Genomic DNA, 27,080 nt, shown 5'->3' on the forward strand with positions numbered 1-27,080 from the left:
TAAGGTCGGCCATGCCCTCCAGACCTGAGGTTCCAGACCCACTCAGAATGAGATCCCATACCCCATAATACCCTCTGAGTCTGCTCATGTCCCCCTCCGGCCCTGTGCCTCACTGTCCACTCTGAGTCCGTGCCCTGTTCTCTTCACTCATCCCCAAGAGGGACACGCTGGGCCCCATGATTGCTAGTCTCACAGCACTTGCTCCCCAGGTGGGTGCATCTGTCCGACTCCCAGCACCCAGCTGCATGGCAAACATCTGCAACTGTGACCTCTGTGTGAGGGGGGCCGAGACACTCAGTTCCGTCTCTCTACGCTGGCCCCGCCCTGCCCCGCCTCCACACCTGCCCACCCACCTTTGTCTCAATTCTGCCCCCAGAGCCTGCCCGTACTTCACCACCCTAACCCTACCCTGTATACCCCCTCCCCAGCCCCAAACTGCCCCCAGCCAGAGCCTGCCTTCCCCCCTCCCCCACCCCCACCGGTCCTTACTCTCCATTGGCCTCCAGCTCACAGATCTCGAAGTAGACCAGCAGGTCATACTTGCAGTGGCAGGGCCCTGGGGAGGGCCTTGTCATTGTGCTGAGCTTGGTGGCCGGCACTGGGGACAAGAGGAAGCAGATAAGGTCCTGACTCACCGGTGGGGAAGGGGCACTGGGAGAGGGAGGGGTGTGTGTGTGTGTGTTTTCTCCTGAGTCTGGGGGCAGAGGGTTTACAGGTAGAGAGGACACCCTCCCCTCTCTGATCAACCCCACTCCACCCCACCCCATCCCTGTTCCAGCATCTAGCCCTGTCCTGCCACAGGCAGGCCCCAGCCCCCAGGCATGAAGGGACAGAAGTGATGCTGGCCTCCTCCCTGCCCAGCTGACAGGGTCCTCTGCTCTGGATCCTTCCAGGAGGGGGAGGGGCAGCCCCTTTCTGAAGCCACCTCACCTTAAGAGAGAGAGCCTAGCTGGAGGGGCACAGCTCCTCTCGGGGGAACCCACAACTTTGGTCTCAGAGTCTAACACACTGGGAGTGCCCCACCCCCAGAGTCCCACACAGTGGGAGCACCCCCAGAGCCCAAAATAATGGCAGCACCCCCTCCCCTGAGTCCCACACAGTGGGGCCCCACCTACCTGGCTTGGACAGTGGCATGACACGTGGGAAGTGCCGGCGTGAGGGTCTCAGGGGGCTGTAGAGGAAGATGCCAGGCTGAGGGAGGGCCCAGCCAGAAGGCACCCCCACGGACCAGCAGTGCTCATGGAGACCCCAGATTGGAGTGGTCCTCACCCCAGGCTGGTCTTGGAGCTTGGGGGCAGCCACCCACTCCCCAGAATGGGTAAGGTCCCTGTCTCAGGTTCTTCCCTGACTTAGAAGAGGAGGAACCCTCAGGATGCCCAGCCCCTCTCCCGGATGCCTGGGGACCCTAGAGGCCATGGAAAGAGGGGGAGTGTCCAGACAGGGTGTCTCCTGTATCCCAGGGGCAAATGAGGTTACTGGGCCAAGCACACGAGAGAACCGTAAAGCCCTTCCTTGTCCTCCGGCCCCCAAGCCTCAGGTCACCCGAGCCCGAGCCCCAGGGGCCTCTCAGAGCTATGGGCCTGGCCCCGGGTCTCCCACCCTCCAGGCCCAGCTCAGAGGGGGTCCTGGCCTCCATGCCCAGCCTGGGAGGCCGTGTTGATAAGGAAGTGGACAGCGCTCCTGGGATGCCCAAGACTCTGAGGACAGAGACTAGCTGGGCATCCTCACAGTTCCCAGTGCACAGAAGAAACTGCCCCTTCCCAGGGCCACGCCAGGGCCTCCTGCTGTCCAGTACTGGTAGGGACTCCAGGGTGGGCAACAGGGCATCCTCAGGGTGTCCTCTTAGTTCTGCAGGGGAGGAAGCTGGTGCAGGCTGAGCCTGCACACAGAGGCCCGTGGGCGGAGAGAATGGGGGCAGCAGGAGGAGAGGGCTGGGAGCCCCATACTCAGGGCAGGCCGGTGAGAGGGGTGAGCAGGAGTGCATCCCTGCCAGCCGCTGACCTGAGCACGCCCTTGCACAGCGGCGGGAACGGGTGCTGCTGGTAGTGGCCAAAGACCTCGAAGACGATGGGCCGGCTCTTGATGTACTCCACGAAGGACCTGGTCACCTCCACAGCAATCTAGGGGTGGCACACAAGGTGGGCAGGGCCAGCCTGGCCTCGCCTGCAGCGTTCACTGAGCTCCTCCCTCCCGGGCTCGTGCCCACATTCTGGCCCAGAGTGTGTCGGAGGGCCCAAGGGCCCGATCCAGGCTTAGGGGAGTTCCAGGCTCTTGCCTGAATTTGGGCCCTGCACTTGGGAGTGGCCTTCAGAAGGGCCCTATTGCCTTGCCACCAGCACTGGCTCTGCAGTTTGCAGGACCCAGTTGACGTGGCGGTTATGAGTTAGGCTGCTAAGAGCAAAGCCAGTGGTTCGAAATCACCAGCTGCTCCTTGGGAGAAGGACGAGGCTGTCTGCTCCTGCAAAGACTGACAGCTCTGTTCTGTCCTGCAGGCTCTCTATGAGTTGGAATTGACTTGCTGGCAGTGAGAGTAGTGAGGTGGGCCATCTTTCACTCCAGGCCCCCCACCCTCAGCATCTGTGGTCACCAAGGTCATACCTCTCCCCTGTGCTGCCCACCTGGCTCCATGGGGTTGGCACCTGCCCCACCCTGAGCATCTCTGTTCTCTCCACCCCCCGGCAGCTGGCACGGAGTCCTTCTCCACCCAGCGTAGGCCCCCTCTGTGCGCCATTCCCACCCCCTTTCCTGATGCCCAGGCCAGGGCTGCCCAAAGCTCCCAACTTCCCAGGAGCAGTGCCCATGCTTCAGCTGGGCACACGGCTGGTGTTCAGGGGACAAAGAATGAGTGGTGGGGAGGACAGATGACGAGGAGATTGGATGACAGGAGATAAATGATGTGGGGGACAAATGGTGGGAGAAAGCATGATGGGGGGACAGATGGTGGGGTGTATGAAAGATGGGGAGAATGCGTGATGGGAAGAGTGCATGATGGGGAGAATGATTAACATGGAGAACGACTGATGGGGAGAATGCACACTGGGAATAAGTGTGGGGAATGGATGGTGGGGAGAATAAGTAAAGGGAATGGATACTGGGGAAGAACGAATGGTGGGGGAAGAATGGGCGATAAAGAGATTTTAAGAGGATGGGAGTGTGGGTGGTGGGGAGAGCAGATGACCAGGAGAGAGGATGACAGGAAGCACAGGCAATGGGGAAGATGAGTGCCCGCTTGGAGGGGGTGGGGTGGGCACGGGTTCTCTAGACATACGTTCTGGACGTGGTAGAAGCCGAGTGGTGGACCCCGGCCCGTGTTCTTCAGAGGCTCCGTGGAAAAGGCCTCATCATGGCGGTGGATAAAGCTACAAACAAAGAGGACGTCTGGTCTGGCCCACTTGGGGGAGCTTGGCACCCCACTGGCCACGTCCTGGCCCCAGGCCGGTGTCTTGCTAAGGGCAAGGAACAAGGCCCCCCAGAACCCCTGGAGATGCAGGGCAAGGGCTCACTTGAACTGGCAGAAGATGTCCGCGTATTCAGCAGAGATGCTGGATGCCTGCAGGACCGTCACACGGAAGGTGAAGGTGCTGCCCAGGCGGAGATGGTCCAGAGCAGTGTCCAGGGGCCCGTCCAGCACTGCTTTCTCTGGGCTGTCTAGGAGGCCTTCAGGAAGCACCGCTGCGGGAGACCACGGGGAGAGCGATGTGACAAGGGCACCCCAAGGGAACTGGGCCCCCAGGAGCCAGACAAGGACCCCTTGAAGGCCTCAGCTGACTGGGGTCACAGCTTAGAGGGGCTGGCCCCGGAGTGTGATCGGTTGAGTGGGGGCACCCACATCCCTCACTGTCTTGGGCAGAGGAAGCAGGGTGGCTACCTGAGCAGGTGTTATTGTTGACCTCGTCAGCAGAGGGCACTGCATCAGCACCTTGGCCCTGTCCTTCCACAATGCGCAGTTCTTCCTGGGAAGTCCCTGAGCGGGACATCACCACCACGGGGCAGGACTCAGACTGGAACTGTGCAGAGGAGGAGGATAGTCAGAGGAGACCCGGAGCTTGACAGAGAGCCCTCCTGGGCTAGGGCCATACACCACCCTGTCTAGGGCCCAGTCCACTAGCCCAGTCTACTCAGGAGCCTGGGCCTGGACCTTCACAGAACTGCATGCCAGGCATGATCGGCTTTGGGCAGAGCACCCACCTCCAGAAGCCTCAGTTGCCCTGATATGAATTGACCTCAAAGTCCCCTTTGGACTCTACTGTCTGAGGCTGCACTATCTTGGTAACAGGGCATCACACAGCCTTCAGCTCAATGAGAGGAGTGGGAGAGGGGGAAAGAGTCGTCTGATCTCCCCCCACGACAAGATTCCCCCAAACAGGGTGCCCCTCATGGTGCTCCACTCAAGCACACCACAGCCTTGCCTCTGCGCACCTCATCCTTACAATACCTTTTCAAAATGCTGATCGTCAAAGGAGATTTTGGCGGTTCCTGATTGGCGAACACCAGAGCCATAATCGGGAGCTTCTTCATCAGCTGAAAGAGGAATCGAGCAGGGAAGTTGGGGACCAAGAGCTAAGTGTGCTCGGAGCACAGCCACATGTCCCCATGGGATGGGGCTAGAGATGGGGAACAAAAATGGGCCACCGAGCCCTGGTGGAGCCCCAACACCACTAACAAGCACTCAGAGACCACCAGGTGCTCTCTGTCTCGGCATGCCTCAACACAAGCCTGGGCCCACTCCCGATGTCCCCATCAGACACCCTCCCTTGTCACAGTCACACTGACCAGGGCCACACACAAAATTTCTGACAAACCGATAGCCCAGAGGAAATGGGTAAACTCCTGGAAGCACCAATTCCATAAACGGACTCCTGGAGGAACAGAAGACCTGAGCGACCTCTGACAGGGACTGGGTTAGTGATGACGAGGAAGAGGAGCCCGGACCAGATGCCTCCATCAGTGAATTCTTGCACACTCTCAAGAAGCACCAGCACCCATGCTTCCCAAACACTTCAAAGATTAGAGGAGGTGAAACAAGTCCTAACCCACACTAGGGGCCCAGCTTCACCCCAGTACCAACACTAGACAAGGACACCACAAGACTACGACAGATCAGCATCCCCTATGGGTAAACAGGTAAAGACCCCTCTCTACACGATATCAGTACATCAAAGCCAGCAGCATACGGAGAGCAAGGCGGACTGAGCCCAAGGCTGAGGGTGATGGGTTGGACACGCTAGTGCCTGCCAACACCAGGGACCAGGCTGGTGTGGGCAGGAGCCACGGAGCTGACCCAGTCTCTGAGAGAAACACCACAAGGTCACCTCGGTCGGCCTGGAAAAGGCCCTTCCTAACACCCAGCAACCTTTCGTGAGAACCAAGCTCGGGAACACGGACGTCTTGCTCGGCCGGCTGCAGGGACTCTGTAACCCACAGCAACACCATTCTCAGGGTGAGACCCCAGCCCCCACGTCCACTTTGCTAGACGTTCCCTGAGGCTTCCACTGGGCCTGAAATTAGACCCTTGGCTCTTGGTTGTCTAAGGGACCCCTACCCATTTCTAAACCGTATGCCCGCACCCCCGCCAAAAACCCCTCCTGGAGCTTGACAGGCCCTCCCTCCAGCAGTCAGGCCCTTCTCCGTCTCTGCCCCTCCTGCTCCCAGCACAGGCCTGGGCCTGTCACACCACCCAGGGGACCCTCTGAGCATCAATACCTCTGGCCTGAGTCTGTGCTCATAGTGGCTCCAACCTGCCACTGACAGTGCCCACCTAAGGTGAGCAGTGGGGCCCATGCCAACAGAGCCAGAGCCCCAGATCTGAAACGTAACAGGCTGTGGCCTTGCCCAAGTCCCCTTTGCCACCAATGTCACTGTACCATGGGGCTGTTTGGTATACCCCAAAGTAGAGTCCACATCACCCACTAAGACATGCAGCACTGGGGGACCCCAGAGGGGAGTGTGGAAGAGCCTCCAGGGACAGAGCCCCCAACCACCTCTCCTCGGGCCAGTGCCATTGCTGCTCCAGCTGCTGTGACCAGCCCTCACAATGACCATAAAACCCTGACCCTGGGCCCCTGCCCAGCCGGCTGGCTGGCACACACCTGAGATGGCTTGGACGGCCACTCGCAGGAAGCCCTTGACCTCACCCTTCTCGCTGACGATGGCCACGCGGTGGACCAAGGGCACAGGATACAGCAGGTTGCTGAGGTACACAAAGGCCCTGGGGGAGAAGAAGCCATGGTCAGTGCCCCGCGAGCTCCGGCCAGGGGAACAGCTGCAGGGCCTGGCCTAGACGTGACGAATGCAGAGCTGCAGAGCAGGCGAGCAGCCACAAGCAGGGCAGCAAGGAGGGAGGTGGGCATGGGCGAGATGGAGGAGGCCAAGAGACGAGGCAGCCGGCCCTGTCCAGTCTGCGCAGGTGCCGGGAGGGAGTTTCAGCCTGCTTCAAGAAGCTGGCCTAGAATCCTTACATGGGGCCCTCCCCTACTCCACAGGTCCCACAATTCCTTACAATTCTCAGCCCCCTTGAGCACCCCACAGCCCGGGGTGAAGGGCTCACTGGGCCGCCCTCAACTTCCCTGCCTGCGGAGCAGCCAGGACACAGGGACCAGGCAGGGGCTGATGTGCTCAAAACTGTCATTTGGGGCACCACCTGGGGGTGAGCCCCATGCCTGGGGAGTCACCCTCCTGGAGCACCAAGACCTACTGACCCTCCCAGACTTGAGGCTGGATGCCAGAGTAGTGCTGCCTCCTCTGCTCACTGCTCCGCCTCCCTGACCTCTAGGCACAGCCCAGACCCAGAGGCATGTAGACCACAAGCACGCCAGGGAGGTGTTCTATGGGGCAGAGTTTGGACACAAGGGTGGGTGGGAGGGTCACTGCCTATGGGGACAGGTGCAGTCACCTGGCCATGTCTAAAGTGATACTGAGGGCCATGCAATGGTGACAACCAGGAGGGGGGCAGCCAGCGCCCACTGACCCAGGTGCTTCTCAGGGGTCCTCACAGGCACTTCAGCCTGAAGGGCATTAGCCAGGGTCTGGGGACAACTGGCTGGGCAAAGGCCATACCACTGACGTGCAGTGACAGAGGCCAGGGAGGTGCACAGGATGCCCTGAAGGGGGGCAGCGAGGTAGGGGAATGCCCTCTGAAAATGGGCAGTATGGTGGGGGAATGCCCCTGGAGATGGACAGTGGGGTGGGGGATGCCTCTAAAGGTGGGCAGTAGGGTGGGGGAATGCCCTAAAGGTGGGCAGTGTGACATGCTGCAAATGATGAATGGCCTCAGGGTCCTGGTTCTCCATGTTCTGACAGGGTGCAGAGAACAAGACTTCAGGGACACCCCCACCCCAAGGACCCTGCAGGTTGTAGGGCTGACTGAGGGTGTGAGTGTACGGTGGAGGAGGGGGCAGGCTCTCGGAGTCCAGGGACCAGTCAGCCTGAGGGTGGGTGAGGGCAGGAGGCAGCAGCTCGTGTGGCACCTGCCTTCCCTCTGGACCCAAGGTCGGAGCCCAGGCTGTCTCTTGGCCTCACTCCAAGGACCTCCGGCTCTGAGATGCCTGCTCCGGTGGGCTGCCTCAAACACACGACTCACTCTCCTCACAGCTCAGCCCCACAGGGTCCCTTGGTCGAGCAGCCCCAGTCCCAACCTGAAGCCCTCATCAGGCCAAGTCTTGTCCAGGAGGGAGTGTCCACTGCGGTGCAGCCAGGACAGTGTCCCAGGCGGAGGCAAGTGCCTGGCCTTCAGCACTCTCACCACAGGGGCCTCGGGATAGGGTGGGGACACCTCCCTTGGGGGCCAGGCAAGGACCCCTTAGCCCACACAACAGCCTTCCATGGAGAGGCCAGTTCAACCAGGGCTAGATGGCCAGCACAGGGTGCCTGGGAGCTCCTGGGGACTGAGCCTGAGAGTCGGCTGGGCTGGCTCTGAGTCCAAAATTCCTGGTGCCAGGAAGTGACTCTGGGTGTGTGGGTGTCCCTGGACACACCCAGAGGGGCAAGGCTGCTCCTCCCTCACATGACTGCTCCCACCCTACCCTCCAAGAGGCCCCAGGGGACCAGAGAAACAGTCTGCCATGCTGAGGGGAAACTGAGGCAGCCAGGCCCTGGCCTCTTTGCACTCCAAGACTGCTCTCCCTAGAGTGGATGCTCCCCCATCCTGCGGCAGCCAGGGGTGAGCTAGGATGTGGGCAGGTGACCAGGCTCAATGTGAGCACAGTCAGTCCACTTACATGTGCCAGGTATGGGGGGGCACATTCCCATTAGGGCAGGGACCTCCCACAGCCTGGGGAGGAGGGAGCCCTGTCTCATGGACTGACAACACCCACATTGTCCCCTCCCCAAACACACGTGGGCTGTATCATCTACAGCGGACACACACGGCCTCAGACAGTACCCAGACCTGGGGTAACACATCACCCATGCCCCGTTCTGGAGAGAAACAGGAACAGAGGCCAAGGCAGTACAGGGCCAGCAGCTTAGCTGAGTGGTTAATTGGTCAGTTTAGCCAACCCTCCCCTGGTCTCCCTGAGTGTCCTCTCATCAGACAAGGGACACAGATCCCAAACGTCCTCAAGGGCCATCACTGGCCTCGTCCATAGGGCAGACAAGCTGGAACTGGACTTGGCTGGAGACAGTGTTGTCCATGGGGCGGGGCCATTGGAGTTATAGACCTGGAACCTGTGGCCAACCCTGACCTGTCCCCAGCCCGGCGGGGCCCAGGCGGGGCCACGGCCTCAGCAGGGTATCACGCTGGCATCCAATGTGCTTAAATGAACCTCTGGGGCCAGCACCCTATGGAGGGCTGTGAGCCAGGGCCGGGGACCAGGCTGAAGACACACCCCAACTGCATCCCCAAGTGTGTGGGGGCAGCATGTGTTGCAGCCCAGGGGCCACGGTGGTTCTGAGCCCTCCAATGCCAGGGGCCAGCAGTCATCAGCCCACCCCACTGCAAGCATGCACAGCCTCTCCTCACCAAGTGGACATCAGGCCCTCCCACTGGCCAGTCCACACATCGCACCCTGAGCAGCGCCTCCTCGCCCTCAGTCCCTCTATCTCAGGGTCAGCTGCATGCCATCTGCCCTCTCCACTGACCCCTGCGCCCCTAGCTTCTTCTGGAAGCATCAGTGGGGCAAGAGGGACTAGCCTTGAAAGCCCAGACTGTGTCCCTAGGCAGCAGGAAGGTGGCGGCTTTGGCCCCATTTCACATTCCTCAGAAACCCCAAGCCCCAGAGGGTAGTCCTGGGCCCACCAGGGACCAGCTCTGGGCTGGGGGCAGGGGGCCATGATCGGGGGGCACAGGGTCAGGCTAGCAGCCTGGTCCAGAAGGCGGGGACCTTGAAGCAGACTGAAGCCTCCTCCCGGAAAGGGGTGGAGCAGCAGGGCTGACTGCAGAGGAGGGTAGGAGCTGCCGGGGGTGGTGAGGAAGAGGCATGCTGGCACAGAAGACTCCAGAGGAGGTCACGGAAGCTTTGGAGCAGAGCCAGGGTGACAGGCGCTCCAAAGACACGCCCTGTACCCCCACCCCAGCCCTGGAAGTGCACCCTGGGGCGGGAGAAGCCAGACCTTGGCAAACCAAAGACCCTCCGGAAGCTTCCAGAGGCAGCCTGTGCAGAGACCCCTAGGCAGCGTGCAGCTGCACCTCTCAGCTACTCTGCTTGGTCTGGTTGTAAAATCCCAGACTGACAAGAAGGGGGATGGTATTGAAGGACCCAGTTCTTTCCAGCCAAGACTGCAAGGGCCTACCCCATTTCTCCCCAGCTTCTCAGTCCCCTCAGACACACCAGTCACCCTAGGGCTCAGCAGTCTAGGGGGCCTGGCAGCCCCGGGTCCGAGCATGGCAGGCTACACCCCTCTCTCGGACTGCACCCTACCCGTGAGGACAGACACACAGCTTCTCAGGGACACTGGCAGCTGGGTCACCTCAGCGGAAACAAGTCTATCAGCCCATGACCCTGGCATGTGGCCCTAGAGGTGGGGCCCTCAGTCCCATGGACATCAGTTTTGCGCATGGGGCTCAAAACCAAGGTCCAGACCTCCAGAAACATCTGCCAGGCTGGCCGAAGGAATCAATCTCAAACAGACACAGTCTCTGATTCTGAAGCATGTTGGCTCGTTTTGGGAGCTGTCCCTCCACTGCTGGACCTGCCAGATGTTCCCTCACCTGACTCGCTCTCACTCTGCCCTTCCCCCCTCCCAGGCCACCCCACAGCCTCTCCCCCACCATGTCCCCTCCTGCAGTGACCTGGAAGTCAGCAGAGATGGTACCACCTGCATACAAGAGACAGGCAGGGGAGTGACTTCAGAGCCAGGTGACCAAGCAATTGTCCATCACCAAGCACCAGGCCCTCTGGACACACCTTGTCCTCAGAAGGACAGCCCTGAGCACTCCATGGGGCCGTGCCTGGTCGGTGGAGAAGCACCGCCAGTGAGGAAGAGGCTGGAGGCAGCCCTGAGGGGTCAGCTCCATGGGGCCCATCGCACCTTCCCATGGCCTGGCTGGCTGGCCCAAGAACTCCAGAAGGCTCTCAGTGTCCAAGGACTGGCCAGTGGCTCTGTCCCTGTGCCCAAGGTCTCTTCAAAGACCCTCACCTGTCTGGCAGGTGGTCTGAGCTCAGCTTATATCTGGAAGCAGGGCTTCGGGCTCAGTGCCACACTGTCCCTTACACCACTGGGGCCCAAACTCCGCCCTCCTTCAAGCAGGTCACAAAGACCAGGTGGAAGACAAATGCTCTGGAACATGCCGGAGGGAGACCCTTGCTCCCTCGTCACCCTCTCCTCAGGGTGGCCAGCTCCTACACCCCTCTTTGCCCTGCACACCCAGGTTCCATACACCTGGGTCTCACACACTTAGGCTCTGCACACCTCAGTACTTGCACACCTTGACCCTGCACACCTGGATCTCTGTACAACTACTTACACACTTGGTCCCCTCGTATCTAGGTCCTCACACACCTGGGTCCCACACACCTAGATCCTGCGCACCTTGGCACTTGCACACCTGGTCCCTGCACACCTTGCACACCTGGGCCCCAGCACAGGGATGCATGTGCCCCGGCAGTGCTCTGTGCAGCGTGCACGCCTCGGCCTCACCAACCTGCCTACTAAACTGAACAGGGGGGGCCGGTCGTAAAACGGGTCCCGGACGTGGCACAGCGCGTGCTCCGGAAAGACGGCGTCGTCCTCCAGGTCCTCCTCCTCCTCCTCCCCCACGCTCCGCTCCTCGGCCAGCTCGGTGACATCGGAGGAGTCGGGGCTCGAGAAGGTGGGGGAGGGGGTGAGAGCAGCCATGCGCTCGCTCATGCATGTGTGGAGAAGAGGGTAGCTGTCGCAGCCAGAGACGAGGGAACTGAGGTTAGTGGGACAAGACACGAGAGGTTAGCCCAGCCTGGCATCCGTCCAGAAGGTGGCTCTCCAAGAGACAAATGCCCCAAGGCACTGTCCCCCACTGCAGCCAGAGAACATGTGGAGGGGGCCCACACAGGCTTTGGCAGGATGTTGGGGTATGGGGGTCAGATGCCTGTGACTGAGGTGAGGGACCACCCCGTGGTGGGCGGGGGACCTCAGCTTGGGAGACCAGGGAAAGGTGGCCTCTGAGGGAAGGTGATGGTCCTGCCTGCTGCCCTGCTCCCCTTCAAGGCCAAGTGGCCCCACAGCCCTGCCCGAGGCCCAGGGCCACCCCAGTACCAGGCCCACTCTCACCCTGGCACGGCAACCCTGCACCCCAGGCCTCATGCGGGGGGTGGAAGGACACTCAGTCCAGGCCACTGGACACCCCTGGGGTTCCTTCCTCCACACTGGGACCAGCCCTCGGCTCCCTCACCCTCTCCCGGCCAGGGGGGAGGGCAGGGCACCCACCTGCCCACCAGTCGGAACCAGGGGAAGCGGTCGTAGAAGGGGTCCCCGCCGGTGACTGCGTTGTCACAGTCCTCGATGGCACTGGAGGGTACCTCGGCTGCCCGGTCATACATCTCCCGCATCAGGTCCAGACGCTGCCTGCAGGGGGCGGTCAATGGGCTCGCCAGCTCCAGTCACTGCCCCTCTGGGCCCCAACCGTGCCAGATTCTGCAGCCTTCTGCACCCAACATGGACCAGTTCTGCCAATCGCATGGCACTAGGATCCCTCCTAAATCCAGCCAAATGGCCACAGAGACCTTGGACAGGCAGGTGGGTCAGGACAAGCACAGGACAGGAGCAGAGTGTGGCAGTAAAAAGGGAGATGTTGGCGGAGGGGCTGCTCTGAAATGGGGTCCCAGTGCAGAGCCAGGACAGATTGGTGCTGGGGACCAAATGCCCAGGGAAACACAAGAGAGCTTCAAACACTCATGGGTAAATCCCACCAGCATCTAATTCCTTTTCCCACCCACTCTTTGAAGCCCCTCATACTTTAAGCTGGGCTAGGCCCTGGGTGGCTAACCACAAAATCAGTGGTTAGAAGCCACCAAAGGGGCTTTCCACTCCTGTGGGGGTTCACACCCCAGGATCCCATGGGCACTCTCCTCTGCTCTCCAGGCCGCTGTGAGTCTGACTCAACTCGTAGGCAGGAAGGACTCAGATGGCCGAGGTGCCCTGAGGATAGGGCCAGCAGGGAGGCCAAAGTTCAGGTCCGAGTGTATACAGGTGTGAGCACATGATGTGAATCTAGATGTGACCAATCATATGTAAAAGTGTGTGTGAGCATGAGTCTACATGTGAGTGCATGTGCATCTGCCACTGAGCTGAGTCCAGGTGTGACCATGCTTGAGTGTGTATGAATTTGACTGTGTGGGAGTGAGTGTGAGTCCACGTGTGTGTGCATCTCCTATTGAGGTGAGTCCAGGTATGGCCACGTGTGCGTTGTGTATACAAGTATGAGTGTGCTACAGCATGAAGCAGTGTGTGTACATGTGTTGAGTCTGGGTGGTCTCACCCTAGCCCCTCTCTCAGGTAGCAGAGGGAAGCCTCCTACAGGGATGGAGTGGACCAGAAGGGCCCAGCTGGGTGGCCTGGTGACAATGCCCTACACTGGAGGCCCAGCTCACCGCCCCATCTCCATAGAAACACTGAAACTTCTCCCTTGGCAGTGCCAGTGTCAGGGAAAGCACTCTGGTCCTGTGGCCTTAGACCAGCGCACCTGAGTTTGTCCAGCGTCCAGTAGTGGGTGGCCCCATTCTTCTGGTCCTGCACCTCCACAGCCACTATGGTGCGGGGGAAGGGGCGTGTCTCCCGGTCTTTGGCAGCCTCAGGGGGCAGCAGGTCCGGGGGCAGCGGGGAGTAGAGTGTGTCCGTGAGCAGGACAAACTGGAACTGGACCTGGAGCCAGTGTGAAGGGCCGCTCATCAGCCCTGAGGCAGGGGGGTCTCCACACAGCCTGCCCGAGACCCTGCTGCCCCCAACAGCCACTCTCCTGGCCTTCTAGAAGGCCCTGGTGGCAAAGGTGCCACCACTGACCACTCATCCAAGTCCCCCACTGCCGATCGCAGTGGGCAAGGTCAGGTGATGTGGGGTCCAGGGGAGGTGTGAGCCAGGTGAGGTATGGGTCAGATGAGGAGGGCAGTCAGGTAAGGGGGTGTCAGGTGAAGGGGGACCCAGATGAGGTGTGGTTTGTGCTGTTCTCCCACCAGATGCTATGCAGTCTGTGAGCTGGTGGGGGCAAGGTTCTCTCCGACACTACTATGTCTGAGGACAGGATTCTGGGTCCTTTCTGGGACACACGAGGTCTGAAGCCAGGACCTGGGTGGGCTCTCTGTTGGGCAGGATGGGCCCACCTTCTTCTTGAGCTCCACACTGATGGCGTTGGCCTCCTTGAGGAATATGGCATTGCCCCAAAGCTGGTCTCGCAGGGACGTGAACTGGTACCACTTCCACTTCCGGAAGGCCCAAAGCGCCAATTCACACTCCCGCTCCGTCCACTGGACTGTGGAGACAGGTCGCGTGGTCATCATGAAAACCGCAGGGCTCACCCCTCAAGCACCTGAGCCTGCCCTGTGCCCCCGAGGCCCCACAGCCAGCAGAGCTCAGGTTAGAGCCAGCCAGCCAGGAGGCAGCAGCCCAGAGCACGCACGCGCGCACATACACACACACACACACACACACTCCCTCCCTCCCTCCCTCCCTCCCTCCCTCCCTCCCCGGCCAACAGGAGGGCATGGAGGAAGCAGTGTCCAAGGGGGCTGTAAAGAGGCCAGCATGCACTGCGCAAGGCTGTGGGCAGTGGGCTCCGGGCTCCAAGAGAATGGCTGGGCACCGGGAGCCACCCAGCCAGCCAGGTGCCCGCCATTGGAATTGGGGTATGCATGGGTCTGCAGTGGACCAGATGGGGTGCAGAGGTGGGGCCTGGCAAACAGCCTGGGCTGGTGGCCCAGGAGAGGAGGCAGGTGGAAAGATGGTCCTCACCCCCACCCAGCTCAGAGGCTCTCTCTAAACCAGCCACCAGGAGAGCTGCTCCAGACCCTGGGCTCCTTGCCCTCTGCGCACAGCCCTCACGCTGTCCACCCAGTGCTACATAGGTCACAAGCTGACCCCAGTCCCTGTGCCCGGACGCCAGCACTGGACACCAGCTCAGAGCAGACACTCAGTGGGAGACCTGCAGGGGCGGGGTAGAAGGCACCCCTTCTGGCAGGGCAGGGCATTCAGAACCGCGCCATGTGTGTGCATATGTATGTGTGTGTGCACTCGTGAGTACAATTGTGTGTACACATGTCTATGTGTGTACTCACTGTATGCTTGTGTGTGCTGTATGTGCAAACACACCTGTGCGTATGCATACACGTGTGTAAATTTGTGTGTAGGCATGTTTGTGGGCATGTGTGAGTGCACTGTGTATACACATGTGAATGCATATTATGGTGTGCATAACATACATGCACGTGCTTGTATGCAGTGTACACACGTGTGCATGTGTCCTTTCATAGTCATGCTACAGTGTGTGTACATGTGGCACGTGTGGGTGCATGCGTGTGCTCACTGTGTCCTCCTGATGAGCACAGTCCCTCACCTTCATCCTCGGGCTCTTCGTCCTCCTCATTGACCTCGGGGTAGTACCGGGAGTCCATCTGCTTCTGCAGGGCCTCCAGCTTGCTCTCATAGTCCTGGGAGGACGGCCACATGCTGGCTCTGTGCCTGGCCTGGCGGGGCCCTCGGGGAGCCTGAACAGCAACCCACTCCCCCACCCCAGGGGCAACCAGAGTCCCCTCTGCTGCTCCAGGAGGTAGGTGGCCTCTTCACGCTCCCGGCGGTACTGGTCCTCCAGCTCCTGCAACCTGGTAAGGGCGGCATGGGGGGGGATGGCAAGGGTCAGGGGGTGGGCCACCCTGACTGAACCCCATGGCCCTGCCTCACCTCAACCCCACTCCCGCCCCACCCACCGGCCTCACCTCTGCTCCATCTCCTGCTTCATGTCAATGCCCTGCTTCTCCAGCAGCTCCCGCTGTGCGAAGGCCCAGTCGACAGGCTCTGCGGGGGTCTCTGCACAGGGCGTGCGCTCCCGCTCCTGCCGCGCCTGCTCCGGGTGGGTGAACCGGAACACGTGGCTCTTCCCCATGATGATGCGGTTCCCTGGAGTGGGGGGAGGGCATGGGCACCCGCTGAAATGGCCAGCAGCTCTCCTACCCCGGTGGGGTGGGGGACGGCCCTACTGGCCACCGTCCCGGCTCTCAACCCAAAACCAGGGTACCAACACCCTCCTGCAGGGACATCCCCACACCTGGACAAACCTCCTCACCTGCAGCCCCTTCCCCTCCTACTGGCTCCCCATGTGTCCATTTTCCCCTCACCCCACTGAGCCCATGTCTATAGGCCTGTCCCCCACCACCCCAACTGGTCCCCTCACCCCCTGCTCGCTCATCTGTCTGTGGCACCCCCTTGCCTACCCTGGGTTCCCACATGGCAGGCCAGTACCACTTTTTCACCCCTGGCCCCCATGTCTACAGGCCAGCACCCCCTCACCCCCACTGGTCTCCCATGTGACTTGCTGTGTCACCTCCCCTGGCCATCCTGCCCTCAGGCCTGCACACCCAGCTCAGTCACCAGGAAAGAGCACCCCAAACTGAGTCTCCCCCTCAGCCTGAGCTCTGAGACCCAAGACCAAGCCTGCTCCAAATGTCCAGTGGGGGGTGGAAGCAATTGTCTAGGCTGGTGCCCACCTCCGTAAGACACACCATAGGAATGCAGATGCCAGAACTGCTACAGACCCAGTCTACACTCCCACCCCCCACAGACCGGCAGGCACCTAAGCCGGGGTGCCCTCCCAGCTCCTCCTCACCGGCCCCCACTGGGCTGGGGGTCTGCCTCATCCTCAGACAAGACACCCTACCCACCTTCTTGAACACACATCCTCATCCTGTAGTGGGGCCCCATGCACATGGCCAGGCTTGAACCCCAGGGCCCGAGTGTGGAGGTTGGCCCCTGCCCCTCCTGACTGACCATCTGGCCCATCAGTACCAAAGAACAGGCTCCTGGGAGCAGGCAGCAGACAAGGGCCTGCATCCAGGGATCACAGGAGATGGACAAGAGGTGACTCAGCAGGGCCCCCCACATCCCTGTGCAGCCCGTGAGGCTGTAGACTTGTCCCACCCCTCCCTCTGCCTGCACCATCCCTGCCACCACCCCATTCCTGTCCCCCCACACACACACTACCCCCTGTCACCTCCCCAGCCCACCCTGCTCCACACCACCCCAGCCCCTGCCCTGGAAACCTCCCCACCGGGCCCGTCCCACCGTGCCTGAGCGGAGGATGCTGGGCTCAGTGACTTTCTTGCCGTTGACGTAGGTGTCTGCGCCCTCACAGGGCTCTAAGGTCACCACTGCTGTGGGGCAGATGAGGATGGGGGTCAGCGGGCACCTACCTTTTAGCCACCTGCCCAGGGCTGACTGCCAAGCGCAGCCCCCCATACCTCAGCCCTCTACTGGCCAAGGTACCGGGAGTGGGTCTTGGAGCAGTCAGGAGCCCCCAACAGGATGAGGAACACACTGGTTTCTGTGGTTGGTTTGTGGGTTGTGGGGACACGACATGGGGGATGGGTGGGAGCAAGCAGAGAAGCCCCCAGGACCACCATTCTGAGACCACTCCGAGGCCAAAGGGGGTCCCGAGGAGCACCCCACAGCCTGGGCACATGGCCACTCCCCGACAACAGCTAAGAGGGGGTTAAAATTGCCTCCCTCCCCAGATCTGGGACTCCCTCCTCCCAATGGACGAGGTCCTGACCGCTAGCGCCCACAGCCTCAGGATAGGAAGGGGAGATAGCCCAGCCCTGCTTCCATCGGGACCCCCTTCGCAGAGAGGACCCTGATAGGCAGGGGCCCAGGGAGGAGGACAACCCCAACTGCTGGCAGGGGCCATCTGCCTCGGCCACCGTGCTGGGGGAATGGGCGTTACCTTCACTGCTGCCTCGAGAGTCGCTGCGGAAGACACAGTGCTCTTCCTTGATGAAGTGCCCACTCAGGACGATGTCCTGCCGTCGCTCGGCATCCTCTCGGCCCACTCTGCAGGGGACACCACCATCACCCGGGGCCTGGAACCCCTATGCCCTGCGGGAGAAGGCTGGGTGCCTTGTGTCAGCAGGGGGGCAAGGGACAGCCCTGCCAGCCATAGGAAGCTAGAGCGGAGCAGTGGCTCAGGGAGCCGGGCGGACGGCAGCAGCCCTCGCACCTGGTGGTCCCGTCCTTGATGTAGTAGAGGAGGCACTCAGACATCAGCGGGTCCTCATTCAGGTTGACCAGATGCGGCGTCTGCAGGGAGGAGCGAGGGATATCTGTCCCAGGGAGAGGGCTGGAGCCCAGCACCCCCACCTCTACCCCTTCCCTAAGACGGACCACCCCTGGGCCTGTTGTGCAGGGAGGGGACAGGGGACAGGCACAAGGGGGAAAGCCTCCAGGAAGGGGCCTCTGCTTAGACACCTGGTCCCATGCCCCCAACTCCACTGCCTGGCAGCCTGGTTGTCTGGCCCAGCCTCCCACACAGCCAGGGGCCCTCAGCCCAGCAGGGCAGCAGCTGCTGGGGCTCCCCTGGGGCCTCACCTCCACAGGCCACCTAGCCTCAGGCTGGGCCCCTGATCAGGGCAGTTCACACTGGGGGGTCAGAACCTCCTGTTGATGTCTGCCTGGTTGGTGGGGGACTAGGTTGGGCCTGGACACCCAGGGCACCCCGAGGCCACATCCAGTCCCCATGCCCCCAAGTCTGGCCCCTCAGGCCCCTCCCTGGGAGCTGCCACCACACTGCATCTCCCCTTCCCCTCACCCCTGTGGAGTGAGAGTAGGGGTTAGAGAAGACACCGGAGGCTGTCCCCCCATCCCGCCCGTTTGCTCCTGGTACAGTGGCCCCTCCCAACAGGGCCCTGACGGTCTTCTCCCCTGGGTTCTTGGCTGCTGCCCACAGGGACATAGAAACGCCTTCAAACACAGCCAGTCACCCAACACCACCACCAGCAATAGGGCTCTGAGCCAGGAGCCAGCACAGGGCTGACCAGACTGCCTCCAACTTCAGGATGTATCACTGGTTTTGAGCTCAACTCCCTGGACCCTGGGCTGACGTGTCATCTTCTGTGTGCGTGCTTCTATGCACGTTGATGCATGTGTGCGTGTGTGCATAGCCTCACAAGTATAGGTGGGCTGAGATGAGATGCAAAAAGAGCCCCACTCAGTGCTGGACAGAATGGGCGGGGCACAACTCATACACTTTGTGAGGGTGGGCTCAGTGCTGTTAAGAAAAGCAGACCCCAGGTGCAAGTGCTCCTCCCTGGGGGGTGGAGAGGGGTCCTTGTGAGAACTGGTGGATCCGACTGTCGCAAGCTCCATGTTGACTGCCCAGTCCTCCCCACTGCAGGCCAGCTCCCTGGTGCCCCAGACTCTGGGGAGCCTAGCACACCTCTCAGGCAATGGACACAGAGAGGTCCACAGAGGAAAGCAGGCATGGCTCCCTCAGGGGGTATCTCGCTGTGGCTGGGAGCTGGCACCCCTCCTTGGTGCAGGGCCATCCCCCCCCCCCACGCACCCCCTCTGCTCCCAGACACCTCTGGCCTCCCAGGAAGCTGAAGTGGCAATGCTCTGTGGGACAGGGGGCTGGCCTACCTTCTTCGGTGAGAACACACCCAGGGTGCCACCGTCCTCCCTCATGGCGACACCCATTTCGGCCAGCAGGGCCTCCCTGGGGACAGAAGCCAGTCAGCATGAGGCCAAGGGAAACCCGAGGCCACGTGCATGGAAGAAACGTGGCGGACGGCCTCTGGAACTCCCTGGCAGACACCCGCTCCCTGCTTGGGAGACAGCGGGACATGGGAGGGTTTGTGCCACACCTAGAATGGGGCCGAGGTGCAGCCCCAGGTTCCCCGCTCTTTGTAGGGAGCTGCTGGCCACCGCCCCCATTTCTGAGAGCTCATGGTCTTTCCCCACCCACTCCCACCCCCTGGCCTGGTTCCCTGAGCACCCACCTCTCCATCCGGATGGCTTCTGTGCGCCTCAGCTTCTCCTCCCACGTCTCGTTCAGCTCAGCGATGATCTTCTCCGTTTCCTGCGGACCCAAGGGGACAGCGGCGACAGTGGGGTCGGCAGGGGGCATCGGGGAGGATGGGCCAGAGAAGAGCACACATCCCATGCATCCCAGGTCACAGGGACCTGCCTAGGGCTCACGGAGGGGAGGGCACACACACCTGGGACCCCGAGGCCAGTCCTGAAGCCCACTGCCCCTCACCATGGAGAACCCGGGTCCATGTCCTTCAGGAAGCTTCACCCACCCCCCAACCACCTCCCCACCAGCTCCACACCCCAATGCAGCCCCACACCTCTCACACCCCAGTGGGACTCCCAACTGGGTTCCTGATACCCCAAGTGGATCCCCATCCAAGTGAGGCCATTCGTGCCCCAGTGGGATCCCATGCCCCCATCCCAGCTCTGTGTCTAGGTCCTGAGCACCCACATTCCCCACTCAGCTCTGGGCTTGGCCTTACAGCCCTCCCACTGCAGGCCAGTATCCCCTTCCTAGCCCCCCTCAGCCCCTCAAAATGGGGGTGCAAAGGCAGAGAGCTTGGGGCCTTATGTGCATGCAGTGTCCTGTAGAACATGCCAGAAGGGAAGGGAATGTGAGGCCAGTCTCCATCCTCCTCAGCACTCAAGTCCTGGTGTCGCTGGGCAGAGTGGGCCGTGGGGGCAGGAGTGGCTCCTGTCACTCCCTGATCTGAGAGGACCTTGAGGGCATGCAGGCAGGTGGTCTAGGGGCTCCCCTCCCCTCCTCAGCGCTCACTAAAGCCAAGCCGGCCATGCCGAGGAGCCCAGTCTGTGTCCTTTGTGCGCTGTGGTGGCGCCCGGCCTCACCTTCAGCCGCTCGATGGCCTCCTCGCTGCCCGGGGCAAACAGGATGCGCTCGTGCAGACTTGACACAGAGGCGGCCCGGCTGGACAAGGCTGAGAGCGAGGATGAGGGGCTCATGCCCACCAGTGCGTTGGTCACTGTGGAGAGAGGGTCAAGGTGGTTCAGCCCAGCCCCACAGCCACCGCGGTCTCCATCTCGAAGCCAGAGGACTGTGGAGAGGTGTGTGTGTGTGGGGACGGGGTGGGGGGAGACAGGTGTGAGCTGACAGGTGAGAGAAGAGATGGTGAAAAAGCTGGAGGTGAGGAGGAGGCAGAACCAGAGCAGCATGGCAGCCTCAGAGCATCAGGGTCAGCCAAGCCCAGGACAGCAGACAGCAGATGCCAGGCCCCATGCCCACTCCCTGGCGAACCTCCTATCCAATCTCCAGTCCAAGGATCGGTCACCTGCCTGTGTCCACCCCTGGGGCCCCACACCTGGCTCACATGACACCAGGCTCCCCTGACCCTATCCCTCTCTGTGACCTCATGTGGCCAGTGCCCCCTACACCGGCTAGTAGCCCTTGCCCTCATCCTCTGTGGTCCAGCTGGGCACAGGACACAGTCTGGAGCTGTCCTGCCGTGGGGTGGGGGGAGGGGACTGGAAACTCCCTTTTCCTTCCACCCGAGGCTGCCAGGGCCCTAAGAACCAGCTCCCACTCCCCCCCCCCCCCCCGCCCCCCATGACTCAATGCCCCTCAGCTACAGAGGCGGCTGTGACACGGCGTGGTTAGGGTGCCTGGGGCCCTCCTGGCATAAGCAGACACAAAGCAGGGCAGCAGACCCAGGGTGGCACGGGCAGGGACCGAGGCCGCCTGCAGCCATTGCAGCAGGACCTGCAGCCAGTAGGGGCCTGAGGGGATCTGTCAGAACCCACTGTGAGCATTTCCAGGGGGAGGACTTGGGGTACAGGGACAGATAAGGCCATGAGCCAGCACCACCGGCAGTGTTGGCTGTACGCTCCCTGGGCCGGAGCCACAGATATTCTGACGCCCAGGCCTTGTGGGGTGAGACAGGTCAGAGAACCTGGCCTCGGCTTCTGGAGTCTATAAGGTATGCTATACCTCGGCCCCACAGAGCCTTTTTCCTGTTAAAAAGGGCCTGGCCAGAAGCAGAGCTGGCCTCTGACCTCCCACTCCCTGGGCTGGGCCCCACCGTGCCACCCTGTGCCCGATGGGGTGAGGCCAAGCAGAGCACGGGCAGCAAGGGGAATACACACATTTGGGTCCTCCGGGCACAGTGTTGGCTAAGGCAGGAGAGGCGTGGGAAAGGAGAGACAGAAACAGAAAAGCAGATTTGTCCCCAAGTCCCCACCATGCCCACCACAGACCCCAAAGCCAGGAGCAGGATTGGGGTCTTCGGGTGACGGGTCCTCAGCATGGGGATGTCAGGACACCACAGCCCAGCTCCTTCACGTGGTGGAAGAGCCTTCAGGAAACCAGTCTGGCCAGCCTGGGCCAACATCAAACCTGCCCCCAACAGTTCCATCCCGGCCAAGCCAGAGCGGCTCCTCTGGTTCCCAGGACAGCCAGCCTTCCACCCTGAGGCCCCCGTCCTCCAGGAGCTCAGAGCAGGGGCAGGGGTTTGGGCCAGAGAGACTGTGAGTGTCACCACCCATGCAGGCAGTCTCAGGAGCAAGGTCTCAGCTCTGAGGCCCAGCCGTCAGTCTGTCTGGGCACAGTAGGGACATTTACTACCCATGATGTGGCGCAAACCCTGGGCATGCAGGTCCCACAGCTCCAAGTCTGAGACCACAGCCCTGCCTAGACCAGAAAGACACTCGCTATGGTGCCGTCTCCTGGGTCCCACGGTCCCCTAAGCCTGCAGTCGTTGGCAGACCTGCCCTGCTGGGCGGACACTCACTGTCTGTTATGTCCCCGAGACCCTGGGCGTAGAGCAGGTCCCGCAGCCGGGTCACTTCATCCTTCAGCTCTCGGATCAGCTTGTTGTTGGGGTCTTCATTGATGACTGCATTGCAACGGATCTGCTTGGCCCGGTCAGCGTACCTGCAGCAAAGGCAGGTGTGGACTGTGCCTGGGGCAGGTCCATGCCTGACGGGCCCAGGGACATCCAGAGCCCTGCCTGGGTGGATCCAACCAGGGGTGGGGAAGGGGGGCTCAGCAGCTCTGTCATAGAGTGAGCTGTCACCCCCATGGGGGAAAAGGGGTGCACTGCTGAGCCCATGACCAGAGGAGACCTGCAGGGGGGCTGCCAAATTCAAGGTCTCAGCATCTGACCTGTGCTCCCAGGAATGAGGGGGCAGGGAGTGGGGGACAAAGAACTTGTACATACACATGTGTGACCCACACCGTGTATAGGCAAACACACTCAGATGCACCCTAAACAGGGAGACAGCGGCCCTTCTTCTTACTACTGCTGGCACACTATAAAAAAGGCGAGACGCCCGAGACAACCTCGCAGCCTCCTGTGGGGCTGGAAGTCCAGGTCCCCCACCTAGGGCACCACCCTACAGTCAGCGTGACCTGTGCCCCTCACTAATTAAACACCTCAGTGTGTCCCACTGTCAACAGATGTGTAAACACCGTAACTGGTACCCCGAGCTGGCCCTTCTGATGTCATGGGGCCCTCTGCACCCACAGTCCCCAAGTGCCCCTCAAAGCACAGTGGGAACCAAGAACTGGAGCGGCCAGTCACAGCCAAGATCCTCACAAAAGCACACCCTTTCTCAGTGGGGTCCTAAAGGGACGAAGGGGTCTGCAGGGACGAAGGGTCTGGCCTGCCCAGGCAGGAGAACTCACCTCAGGGTGCTCAGAGTCTCATCGTAGTTGATGTCTGCTGGGCTCAGGGCCGCCACCATCGCTGTCCTGGAGTTACCGCCTGGGGGAAGAGAACCAGGCCATAGCCAATTAGGAGTCCAGCCCCACTGCCAGGCCCTCCCTCCAATCACTAAACGTAAGGTTACACCTACAGCTCAGGTAAGCCGAGTCACAGGCTGGCCCAGGGAACACAGACAACAGGGAGAGCTCTGTGGCCTCTCTTGGCCCCTCGCTCATCACTGCGAACCTTGTCTCCTGTCGGTGTTTGGCTCGCCTTGGGAACATTTCACAAGCACCAGGCCTCTCCTGCCTCGCAGGAAGGAGAAAATTATGGGTTCTCATGGTGCAGACCCCAATGTCAGGGCTGTTGATGTGCCGTGCTTTTCTTCGCACTCCGTGTCATTTTGCGTGAACTGGTTTTCTCAGATTCCTAGCCCAAAGCAGCCTGGCCCAGGCATCTGCAAACACGTCATGGGGCACACGCCCTCGAGATGTTCTGCTGCCTTCACATAGCGAGCAGGAGTTCAGGTGGCTCGGTGAGCTATGGGTTGGGTTGTTAACAAGGTCAGCAGTTTGAAACCACCAGCTGCTCTTCAGGAGAAAGATGAGGCTCTCTGCTCCCACAAAGATTTGCAGCCTTGGAAGCCCAGGAGCAGTTCTACCCTGTCCTATAGGATCCACTATGAGCTGAAATTTGTTTTGTTTGGGTTTTTTTTTAAGCAGAGTAAACACTGGGCAGATCATCCCACCAAGGGCAGCAGCTTCAAAGTCCTAACAAGGCATGGCCAGGGACCCACTTGGTCACATCCTCAACTCCTTCAGACCCAGGCCTCGCCTATTTGACCTCAGGCGCTTGTGTCCTTGGGGCAGTCTCTCTAGGGTGTGACTCCCAGTGAGTCTCCACATGGACAACGAGCTGATAATGTGCTGCGGTGGGCTGTGCTATGGAGTGAATTGTGTACCCCCCAAAATATGTGGTAAATCCTACCTGTTGATGGATCTCATTTGGGAATAGGACTTTCTTTGCTGTGTGAATGAGGCCCTAGTAGTTTCATGTGTCTTAAACCAATCCATTTTGAAATATATCAAAGGAGCACATCAGGCACCATGACAAGCAGAGATGGCGAGATAGGTGCCTTATGGAGATCTTCAGGAAGAATGCCAGGGAAGCTGAGGTAAGGGTTCCTCTCAGAGCAGACAGAGCACTTTCCCCTGGAGCACATGTTCAGAATTTGGACTTCCAGGCTTTTAATCACTGACAAAATAAATTTATGGGTTTTTTTATGGTACAAGACTAATATTTGTTTTATACGTAAGGTGACTACATGTCTGGGTTGACTCAGTGGCAACTTAGAACAATGAAAAACTATCACGATTGTAAGATACTATCTCTAAAGACACAAATGTATTTGTGATACTGAGGAAAAGGCTTGAGCTCCACGTCTAACTTCCTGTAGCTTCAGTAAGGAGGAGAATACAACTCCACAAGAGTCTAGGGTTTGACTGCCACAAGGTAGATGCCAGTCCTGCCTCCTCTCCATCCTTTTTTCCTCTCTTCTGACCCCATGCAGCCCTCCCATGGCACTCTGCTTCTTGCTGGGTTTTTGAATCTGTTGCAATAGCAACACAGAACTCAGAAACAATACTCATACTTTGGGGACAGGGGTGTTATTAGAAGCCCTGGTGGTATAGTGGTTATTCGTTGGGCTGAAATCGCATGGTTGACAGTTCAAAACTACCAGCAGCTCTGTGGGAGCAAGAATGGGCTTTCTATTCCCATAAGGTTACATACAGGCTTGGAAACCCACAGTGAGGGGCTATGAGTCAGCATTGACTGATAGCACTGAACTTGTTTCTTTGCTTTCGGGTATTAGAAAAGTTAGGTTATCACAAATCAGGAGTAGAAAACACTACGGACAGTCTTTCATCCACAGCAGCACCTCTTAGCAACCACACCTCTCATCAGCCTTTCAGCCTTGGCTGTTGCCTGGAAAGCTCTCTTACTGAGTCACAACCTCGGCACCCTCCATGCTCTACTCATGAGCCCAGTGTTGCTCGTCCACTCCTTCTCTTGGTCTCACATCAGGCAGGGATCTTACATGTGCTCCATGCGTGGATCTTTCTTGATGGCAGGAGTCTTGATCTTCCTGCTCTTATACCCATAGGATTGACAAAGCTGACGAATCCCAGAGTTAGAGCCCTCTACATCTCATTTGCTTGCTCCTATCCAGTCACTGGCTGGGAGGTACAGAGCCTCCAAAGTCATGACATCAGGAGCCAGGTCCAAGCAGAAAGCTATCGTGGCATTTCTCTGATCACAGCACTAAGAAACTCAGAAGGCCCCCAAAAGGTTGAGGAGCTGCCCTGCCCCAACCCTGGGATAGCCATCAAACCCGAGGATTAACTTAAGAGTGGTCTTGTGGGTGGGGCCTCCTTATTAGCTCTTGAGGCGAAGAGCGACACATCCCTGTGACACTGCTGCCCTTGCTCAGTGGAAGTGGCTTACCCCCAGGAGATGCCCCCCCCCCCCCCCACTAGCAGACCTGTCATGGAACTTCAGGCTGGCCAGGGACAGAGGGCAGCCTGACTGGTTCTAGCTTGACGAGCCACACAAATGAAGAAGGCCAAGCACCCACAGCTGTCTCTGTTCACCAGGCCATCCCAGTCTCAGTTTCTACCGTGACCCTCGGCTCCCCAGCTATAGACACAGCCAGGGAGCACCCCCGGGGTAGTCTCTGAGGAGAGGGATTACTGTGGGGGGCCTTTCAGCCCCCACAACCTCCGTATGTCTCACCTAGTCCTAGGCTCACTGTTAACATTTGGGAAGTCAAGACCCAGAGGGGTGACAACTGGGTGTGGGTCTCACAGATGACCTGGACCAGGAATGCTGGCACCACAACTATGTTCTACGGAACCTGTGAGGCTATTCTCTTTCCAGTCTAAGTTTCCATGAGCCCATTGCCAGCCGCTGCCCCAAGCCCTCTGGAAGGGCCATACCCCAGTTGATCACACCCTCCAGCCTCGCCACTTGGCCTTGGCCAAGAGAGAGTGAGAAGCCTCCTGGCGGTTGGGCAAATGCTCACCCAGGTTTTCCCGAAGGAGCCAGGTCAGCACAGAATCTCGGTATGGAATAAAGTCTGTCTTCTTCTTTTTCTTGTTCTGTGGGGGAAGGCACATTCACGAGGTCAAGGAGAGAGAAACACAACGAGGCATCCTTCAAGGCTCCCCAAAGCCAAAGCCTGGGGCATGGATGATGACCTTTCCCTTCCTGAACCCCCACCTGCCGCCTGCAGGGACCTCCACTCCAGTCTAGAATCAAACACCTCACTCAGCTTCTTCCACGGCCACTGCCCAACCACCACTCGGTCAGAAAGCTCTACCTGAACCCCATTCTCCTGCTCAAATAATCCACCGCTGCACGTGGTCCTCCAGACTCCAGGATTCTGCCTGCCTGCAAAGCAGCTGCCCTCGCACATCACTCAAAATCTGCTTCCCCTCACACACAGAGCCCTGCACGGGGTTGCCCACCCAGTTTCGCACATGTCCACACAGTGACCCTCCGTGGTGCCCACAGTTTGACATAGAGCCTTGACAGTTCCAGAGAGTCGCCGCAGTTTCACACGTCCTCCCAGAATGCTCCATCGCCCACAAATGTCCTGAGGCACCCTGTGCACCTTCACGTTGGTCTTCCACGCGCTGGCACACAGGTCCTCCGGGGGTCACACGCGGTCCAACAGTCCCACAGAGCCCGGCTTCAAAGCACGAGCACTGTGCCCCGAGTCCTCCTAGTCCCCGCGCAGCGTCACGCCGTCCTCTCGTCCTCTCCCGTCACGCAGGTCCCCACGGCGTCACACGGAGCCCCGCTCAGTCCCCCACCCCTCAGGCATGGCGCCCCAGGGTTCCGCCAAGCGCTCCCGCGGTCCATCGGGCCCCACCTCCTCACAGGGCTTCGCTGTCGGGGGGCCGCGGGCGCCACACCGGCTCTTCACGGGGCGCTCACCCC

At 60.2% G+C, this 27,080-nt stretch overlaps 1 protein-coding gene across 1 annotated transcript in view; it reads right to left on the bottom strand.

The window, feature by feature from the left end:
• Positions 1–27,080, bottom strand: part of KIF1A (kinesin family member 1A) — a 72,921-nt gene that overhangs the window by 13,892 nt on the left and 31,949 nt on the right. Inside the window, exons 11-34 of the mRNA XM_045297502.1 lie at positions 26,161–26,236; positions 23,060–23,138; positions 22,164–22,306; positions 20,269–20,402; positions 19,389–19,468; positions 19,030–19,105; positions 17,612–17,691; positions 17,339–17,445; positions 16,686–16,769; positions 15,339–15,519; positions 15,147–15,224; positions 14,960–15,072; positions 13,731–13,879; positions 13,097–13,275; positions 11,842–11,979; positions 11,081–11,332; positions 6,090–6,208; positions 4,436–4,521; positions 3,869–4,007; positions 3,504–3,672; positions 3,269–3,359; positions 2,002–2,120; positions 1,116–1,171; positions 490–598 (exon numbers count right to left, since the gene is read on the bottom strand). Of these exons, the coding sequence (XP_045153437.1) occupies positions 490–598; positions 1,116–1,171; positions 2,002–2,120; positions 3,269–3,359; positions 3,504–3,672; positions 3,869–4,007; positions 4,436–4,521; positions 6,090–6,208; positions 11,081–11,332; positions 11,842–11,979; positions 13,097–13,275; positions 13,731–13,879; positions 14,960–15,072; positions 15,147–15,224; positions 15,339–15,519; positions 16,686–16,769; positions 17,339–17,445; positions 17,612–17,691; positions 19,030–19,105; positions 19,389–19,468; positions 20,269–20,402; positions 22,164–22,306; positions 23,060–23,138; positions 26,161–26,236 (2,837 nt within the window). The remainder of the gene's footprint in view (positions 1–489; positions 599–1,115; positions 1,172–2,001; positions 2,121–3,268; positions 3,360–3,503; positions 3,673–3,868; positions 4,008–4,435; positions 4,522–6,089; positions 6,209–11,080; positions 11,333–11,841; positions 11,980–13,096; positions 13,276–13,730; positions 13,880–14,959; positions 15,073–15,146; positions 15,225–15,338; positions 15,520–16,685; positions 16,770–17,338; positions 17,446–17,611; positions 17,692–19,029; positions 19,106–19,388; positions 19,469–20,268; positions 20,403–22,163; positions 22,307–23,059; positions 23,139–26,160; positions 26,237–27,080) is intronic.

Source organism: Echinops telfairi, unplaced genomic scaffold, assembly GCF_000313985.2.
Source record: "Echinops telfairi isolate 266 unplaced genomic scaffold, ASM31398v2 ScPeMD7_3;HRSCAF=10, whole genome shotgun sequence".
Lineage (NCBI taxonomy): Eukaryota > Metazoa > Chordata > Mammalia > Afrosoricida > Tenrecidae > Echinops > Echinops telfairi.